At 39.8% G+C, this 8,174-nt stretch overlaps 1 protein-coding gene across 3 annotated transcripts; it reads left to right on the top strand.

Annotated features, from left to right (window-relative positions):
• The first annotated feature begins 4,478 nt into the window (after window positions 1–4,478).
• On the top strand, window positions 4,479–7,159 carry tent5c (terminal nucleotidyltransferase 5C). 3 transcript variants are annotated; one of them, XM_086266708.1, is made up of 2 exons: window positions 4,479–4,572; window positions 5,843–7,159. In XM_086266708.1, the coding sequence occupies exon 2, from the start codon at window positions 5,865–5,867 to the stop codon at window positions 7,014–7,016; it is 1,152 nt and encodes a 383-aa protein (XP_086122834.1). In that variant the 5' UTR covers window positions 4,479–4,572; window positions 5,843–5,864; the 3' UTR covers window positions 7,017–7,159. The 3 variants fall into 3 exon arrangements, with proteins under 3 accessions (XP_086122834.1, XP_086122835.1, XP_086122833.1); XM_086266709.1 differs by having other exon boundaries at window positions 4,484–4,592; XM_086266707.1 differs by lacking the exon at window positions 4,479–4,572 and adding an exon at window positions 4,632–4,896.
• Window positions 7,160–8,174: the final 1,015 nt, after the last annotated feature.

Below are 8,174 nucleotides of genomic sequence, written 5' to 3'. Positions count from 1 at the left end.
GCTCACTCATGTCAGCTAAGCTTTAAAGGTCAAAGTTCTGAACACACCCAGACTACTCACCAGCCGCCTGAGGCCTTGTGGTGTCATCTGCCATCAGGCTTAGACAATTCTGCATGAAGTCAGGACCAAAACCACAGGCAGACACACTGTAGCAGATCTTTGACTGACACATAGATAACTGACATATACTATATATGCAAATCATTTGATAAGGAGTCCATTATTGTTGTATTTGTTTTTACTATTTTCAAAGATGAGAAAGAAACTGAAAACATAGCCTTATAACTATTTCTAAAGTATCCCAAATCAGTGTAAAGGTGCTTCAGTTACCAATAAGGCATATGATAAAATGTTATCTTACTGATTAACTGAAAAATTTCCGGGATCAGATTAATTTGAGTCTAAAACCCACAAATGGTAGCACTTTATAAGTGACTTCCCCCGGTGTACTTCCCCCTGAAATTAAATGGAATTTCAGTGAATTTTATTTGAAATTATAACTTAATTATATTTATTTAAACATCCTTCGAGGTAGGTACACTAGAGTAAGGGTAATACATCAGGTTTTACAGGAAAAAATAAATAGTTATACTGGAAGTAAGTTTAAATGCTTAGTAATAAATCGTGATTTGTTAGGCAAGAAAATAATCCACTCCAAAATTGGACCTGTGCCCCAAAAAGTACAAGGTATGGAAATATTGTTTGTTTTTCTGGAAAATTATCAGGAAATTAGCCATTAATTAAAATTACCTATGTAGTATTTAACATTGCATAGAGTCTAATTTTTGTCTCCTTTCCAGCACTATACACAGAAATCAGGCACTATTTGCGATTACTTTTCCACTACTACTTACAATCTAATTATTTCTTCTTTCCTGTGACATACAACTTCTTGTGACCTACTTAATATGACTTTTACAGTACTTGAAATTGCTTATGTAATAAATTGTATCTTCCAGTTAAATACCCAAAGTTGTTAAATATTTAGAATTACTCACTTTCACACACAGGTTTTTTTTTCATGTAAAAACCCAAATTGTTACCTCCCTATTCTACTACAACTACCTGTAAGTATGTGTAGGTAAATACATTGTAACTTTAAATAAAATAGAGAGAAATTCCATTTAATTACAGAGAAATACATCCTTAGTTGCAAGTGGTATTATAAAGTGTTACCAACAAAATATTTAGTTATTTATTCTTTCATTTATTATTGTATTGAACATATTCTTATTACACTTTTATTCAAGTAGTGTGACTGTTTGTTTGTCTCTATACACCAGGTTCAGCAGTGCTTCCAATTTTTTTGTATGCTTGTGCTTACATAACAATAAGGGTTGTCTTATCTTATCCTATCTTATCTTATATAGTTAAATTCAAAGCCAAGTGATTCTGAGACATCATCTTGTGTTCTGGAAAATTCATAGGGTTGTTTTTCAAACATTTTCATTTTTACAAACGCTGATAACCAACATTATAGCTGCAGCCTGTCAGTTTTACTGCCCAATTGCCCCAAAACAAGTTCCTCTTTCATCTGATCTTTGTGATTACTTCATCACATAAAAGGGGAAAGTAAACCTCCTCATCCTTATCAGCTTACAATCTTCCCTTTGTTCGCTTAAATGAAATATCATTTAAAACTGTATTAAAGTGAAATCTGAAAATGACATCAAAGTTTCTGTCATCACAAGTTAGAATTTTTAAAAAAAAAATCTTAAATGAGAAGCTAAGGCAGACAGGAGGAGGGAATCCCCCTGCTGATCGGCTAGTTTCCTATCAGTGTTCCTGATGCTGACTCACTGACGCTGGTGTGCAGCCTGGCTCCCTTAGGGGCTCCACGCTACCCACAATCCACAACCACGCAGCTGACACAGCTTAAACGTCACACTGCTGATCGGTGGTTTCATCTCACCTCCCGGTCTTATCGTCGTGGACAACACAGAGGAAAGGAAATGGTTCTTACTCGTGAAACCGAATCTTAAGTCACCTATTCCCTGACTCATTCACTGATGTGTTTATGTGTAAGGGTGAGCAATGTGGAAGGGGATTCGTTTTTGACACGAGGAAAATAAATCTCACATCAGTTTTTTATATATAATGATGTTGAATGGGGATGTAATTAGTTTTGTATACTGTACTTTTCACTTTGTTCAGTTTGCAATTTTCTCCCTTTTTTGTTATGGATTTTGCTGCAATTCCTTAATAAATTGCTTTATTTTTTGTCTTTAAGTCTGTTCATTTTTATATGTTCTCATTCAGTCCTCTCACAGTGTCAGGGGATTCTGCAGTTTATTTCTAAAGAATCATTAACAATAATTCATGTTTGAGAGTGAGCGAAAAGCTTTCTTGTGGATACTTAGCATGAAATTCTTGTGAGGATTCTTCCACAGAAATCCATGAGGTAGGTTCAGCAGCTGGGGAAAATATCTACCAGACACTACATAGTCCGAGGAAATGTGTCGTGCCACGGCGGTGTATGTGTTTCAGTGGATAGTACTTTGTCTATATAAAACAGGCTTGTCTTAAGGGGGGTTAGTGGTTCGAATGCTGTCTTTTAAATGGTGGCTGTGTGTGTCTCCCAAGCAGTGGGTTATGTGGAGGCGTGTGTGTGACAGCCAACTTCATATCTCATATTTTGGACTTTGAATGCTTACAGAACAGCTCTTTGGAAGTGTGTGTAACTGTGTGGGAGGGTATTCATTTTTGAAATCCCACATCAGTTTAGAACAGTTTTATGATGTTGAATGGGGATGTCTGTACTGTACTTTTGTATACTGTACTTTTCACTTTGTTCGGTTTGCAATAATTTCACTTTTTTTTGTTATTGATTTTGCTGCAAATCCTTAATAAATTCAGACTCAATCAAAATCAGAGTACTTTAATAGTCCCTAAGGAAATTATGTAATTGTTTCATTTTGTTCTTTAAGTCTGTTCATTTTTATGTGTTCTCATTCAGGATACAGTTGTCTTTTCAGTCCTCTCACAGTGTCAGGGGATTCTGCAGTTTATTTCTAAAGAATCATTAACAATAATTCATTGTTAAGGGAAAACCTTTCTTGGGGATACTTAGCATGCAGATGTGGTGATTATCAATGTGGGTGTGATCTAAAGAGGATTTTTAAGTTTGTGTTCTAGTGAAATTCTAGTGAGGTTTCTTACATTGAAATCTATGAGGTAGGTTCAGCAGATGGGGAAAGTATCGGCCATCATTGCTTCCTGTATAACTTCCTGTATTGCTGTTAACAGTTAGTAGAAGGCCAAGTATTTTGCCCACTTATCTATTAAACAACACACTTTTCTTCAAGACATACAGAAGATTAACTGTACTCACTGCAAATGACCACTGGTTACTGTTTGACAGATTTAGACAGACATTTGTCCTGGTGTAAGATGATCACACTAAGCCCATGGAATTTGTGAATTGATTGGTCACTAGTAATTGCAAAAAAATAAAAAAAGAAGAAGAAAATCAAATACCCTCTAATTCAGAACAAGATTAAGAGTTTTCATTTAAGCATTTTTAAAGAGATTTAAGAGACTGCTTTTGTTTGACCTCTGATTTGCATTCTATTACTCAGATACAGGGGTATTTCCAGGATTATTAATTTATGAATTTATTGATTTAAGTGCAGAAGAAGAATAAGGCCGTGGGGTGTCCACAGGAACTCGGAATATCTAATGAGGAATAAATGGATTGTGAAAAACACAGGGCACAATTTTCTGGTTTCAGTGGAGCCCTATGTCATCATAGAGGTGGTGTTACATGACTGTTTAGTGAAATTGATGAAATGAGTATTTAGGTCTTTTATTTAAGTAATAGAACAAGTGTTTTAAGCTCAAACAATACTTACAGCTGAAGGACATTTTAATTAGTTACACACTGATAGGTAGTTTTATAATATTAACAATAAAAAAATAATAAGTCACTGGAGGCTTAAAGAGTATTGACTACAAAGTGCAATGATTGCACATAAAATACAGTGGAGTGGAAGTAGAAAGTTGTAAAAGTAAAGTATAAGTACATTTACTCTGTACTTCAGCGACTACTTATCCATATTCTAGCTCATTCAATGGCTTTGAGAATAGCTGCATTCTTAGTACTTTAATCAAATGTCAGTGGTAATAATTACTATTTTTTTAAACAAACAGTTACGTACTAGCAATGCAATATTATGCACAGGATAAATATTTTGGGTCAGAATTACTGTGAACACACACACAAACACATAAATGCTAATAATTAACAGTAGCTATCGCTGAAACATAGATGGTACTTTTAGCTTCCCTGTTTTAAATAAATATGTATCCGGAGTATATATGAATCTTTTTTGTTTTGAAGTAACACGAATTAGTAGATTTTATTATAACAGTCAAAATATCAGCAAATATCAGCAAAGTTAAATTAAATTATGAAATCTTTGCTTACCAACAGTTAAATTCTACTCTTAAACTAGACGCTCCTGGTTACTTGGCAACGCATAAACCTCATTGGCCAATCAGATACTTAGCAAAGGGCATTGATACAGTCTGACGCGACCATTATTATGTGATCTGCAGATGATGAAAACTGAGGTTTGGAGTTAATATTTAAAGTTAGCATTTTATTTTAACTATCCTCGCTGTATTTCTCACATTGTACTTTCTAAGTGTAAACGGCACATTACATAGTCCGAGGAACTGTGTCGTGCCACGGCGGTGCATGTGTTTCGGAAAGGTCGTACTTCGGCTATATAAAACAGGCGTGTCTTCAGTGGGTTTGTGGTTCTAACGCTGTCTTTTAAACGGTGGCTGTGTCTCTCTGTCGGGCAGTGGATTATGTGGAGGCGTGTGCGTGACAGCAAACTTCACATCTCACGTTTCGGGCTTTGAATGCTTACAGAACAGCCTTTTGGAAATGTATGTATCTTTTAAAACCCTCCTCAGTTTCTTACGCAAATCTGTGTTTTATTTTCGTAGTTGGGGAAAGTGGTGCGTTCGCTAAGTTTGAATTGCTAAATTTAAAGTTTGCCGTGCTGTAGCCACGATTCAAAAACGTGTCGCCGGTTGTGCTATTTTAACGTGAGACGTAGATACCTAAAGTGTGTTGCTTGAGGATATTCTAACTTTGCATAACCGCTGAATTCACAAAGGGTTTTATGGCCATATGGCTAAGCTAACCATAATACTATCTTGCTAGTGTAGTGATAAAGCATTCTTATCGTCAGTTTCAGAGCAGAGTTTGGTACGCGTTTTAAATGCTGTTAGCACTGAGCCTTATTTGCTGTACATAGAGTAAAACTTGATTTTGACCTCCGCACGGCTAAATTGACAAGTCAGCTGGAACAAATAACTGCTGTTTAAAATTTTGCCCAACGTGTGTCGCGGCGACTTTTGTCGCTCCATGTAGTGGGGAATAACTATTAGTAGTACCGGTTGTTTATTCGGGAGACCCCCGGCTTTACTGGACTTGAAGCTAGCTCGGTGTTTGTCTCTCAGCGGTTCTGGAATAAAAGGCAGGCTTGCGCAGTGAGCTGTTCTAGAAACCTCACGGGCTCTGTCCTTTTACTGTGTGTAGCGTGCAGGTTGTCTCGTGCTCGCGTTCTCCTGTGCTCGTGCTGAACGCTCCTGTTGCTGCTCCTGTTTCACGGCAAGAAAATGGTTCTTGATTACATTTAACTGCGCCCCCCACCTCCTTTAGACACTCATTACTACAGCTAGACCAAATTTGGTAAAATTAAGAGAAAATGATTTTGTTTCCTTTAAAGAATATTGGCTAATATTTTCACATGGTAGACTTTATTTGGTATGTGTCACACTTGAGGGCTGTCACTAACATTTTGTTTTTTCTGTCCTGCCTCCTTAGTCAATCTAAACTTTTTGAGAAGATGGATAACAAGGAGGAATCAAACAGTTGTCCCTTCAGCGTCTTGACTTGGGAGCAGGTGAGCCGGCTCAATGAAGTTCTGACTGAGGTCGTGCCCGTTCATGGACGGGGGAACTTTCCTACTTTGGAGGTGCAGCTGAATGATATTGTGGCTCGGGTGCGCTCCCGCCTTGAGCTCAGCGGCATTAAGGTGAAGGACGTACGGCTTAATGGCTCCACAGCCAGCCACGTGCTGGTGCAAGATATTGGCTGGAGCTACAAGGACCTGGACGTCATCTTCAGGGTGGACTTGCCACGCGAGGCTGAGTTCAAGCTCATCAAGGATGTTGTGCTCAGTACCCTGCTGGACTTTCTGCCTGAGGGTGTGAACAAAGAGAAAATTACACCGATGACCCTCAAAGAGGCCTACGTGCAGAAGCTAGTCAAAGTGAACACAGAGCAGGACCGCTGGAGCCTCATCTCCCTCTCCAACAATAATGGCCGTAACGTGGAGCTGAAGTTTGTGGACTCAATACGTCGGCAGTTTGAGTTCAGTGTGGACTCTTTTCAGATTGTGCTGGACTCCATGCTCTCCTTCTATGAGGTGGAGCAGGCACCCATGTCAGAGGCCTTTCACCCCACTGTTGGCGGGGAAAGCATGTATGGAGACTTCAACACTGCGCTGAGCCACCTGCGAAACAAGCTCATTGCCACCAAGCGGCCTGAGGAGATCCGAGGCGGTGGCCTGCTGAAGTACTGCAACCTGCTGGTGAGGGACTTCCAGCCTGCCAGCGAGGAGGAATTCAAGGGCCTGGAGCGATATATGTGCTCACGCTTCTTCATTGACTTTCCTGACATAGGAGAGCAGCAGCGTAAGGTGGAATCCTACCTCCAGAGCCACTTTGTTGGCGAGGAGAAGAGCAAATACGACTACCTCATGATTCTCCGGCGAGTGGTTAACGAGAGCACGGTGTGCCTCATGGGTCACGAGCGGCGGCAGACCCTTCACCTCATCTCGCTGATGGCCTTCCGAGTCCTGGCGGAGCAGAACGCGATCCCCGACGCGTCCTGCGTCACCTGCTATTACCAGCCAGCGCCTTATGTCCGGGACCACAACTTCAGCAACTACTATGTGGCCAACCAGAACATTCCAACATGGCTGCCGTGTAACTGACGAGACAAACGACTTGGGATGAGCAAGATGGCGTCGCTGCTGCTTTTGAGAAGAGAAGGAATGAAATTAAGAAAAAAAAAAAAAACATAAAAAAATGTTTGGCAATAAATAATTTGTTCCTCTCAAGGCACAATTATATTTAATTGGACGAGCGTTTTGCTTTTGTTTTCTCATTCCTTTACCGACAGAAGTGTCTAGGTCATTGAATAGAAAGTGATATTTTTAAGTGTTTTGATTTTGTTTTTTCTTTTTCTCTCATGTTTGGTTGTTTCACTGTTTATCAATCCCATTCTTAATGGAGTTGCATTTTGTGCCTTAACCTCCAGGTTTACCCCATCAGTAATTTAAGTATGGGCTGTGATTTGGAGAAAGGAAAGAGGAGCTAATGCCGTAGCCTTACATTTGGTTTTCATCTTGATTTAAAAAGAAAAAGGTTGGAAAAAAAGTTGATAAAAAATGCATAAAATATTGAAAAATAGTATTATTGTATTATTGGGGAAAAAGTAACAATGGGTGACTGCCAAAAAAAAGGGGGGGGGGGGGGGAGAGAAAGCTCATCACCGGTGTTAAAGTTTACTGTGGAGGGAGAAAAGGTGGTACACTAATATCCTGTCAGAAATCAGCGGGAAGCGAGGAGTCGATTTGTTTTAATTCATTTTGACATGTAAATATTTCTGAGACATCTGTGCCAGCGGTGCCTGTGATTTGTAAATGATGCAAAAGAGAAAAAAAAAAATAGAAGTATTTTTTTATTTTTCCACTGTGAATTTCAACATAAGATTGGCTCCCCTCCCTCCCCCTTGTTTCCTCAGCCTTGTACCTTTCAGTCGAGACTGGCTTCGAGTGGAACTCTCAGACAGCGTAGGCCTCAAATACATGACCTCACTACTTTCCCTGTCTTTTAAGTCCGAAAGCCTTGCCATTGACCTCAGCATGCCACGACCCCTGGGTTATTGTGGGAGGCAAATGGACAGGACTGAGCCTGGTGGGGGGGGTTTAGAGAATGTGCTTGGCTGGGAGTCCCGGATTGACAGGCTAGTTGTCTCTTCCCTTAAAAGGAGCAGCACATGGAGGGGCCCGAAGGGTTGTCCCTCACAGCTACTGCATGCTCGACAGCAGCCCTGAAATGGGAGCCACCTCTGACGCAGCTCGGTGCCT

This window comes from Aulonocara sp. 'chitande type north' Nkhata Bay, linkage group LG16 (assembly GCF_057382095.1).
Source record: "Aulonocara sp. 'chitande type north' Nkhata Bay isolate Kocher_YH1m ecotype deep benthic linkage group LG16, A_spYH_male_GT1.1, whole genome shotgun sequence".
In the NCBI taxonomy this organism is placed as follows: Eukaryota; Metazoa; Chordata; class Actinopteri; order Cichliformes; family Cichlidae; genus Aulonocara; species Aulonocara sp. 'chitande type north' Nkhata Bay.
This window is presented reverse-complemented; position numbering and strand designations above follow the sequence as displayed.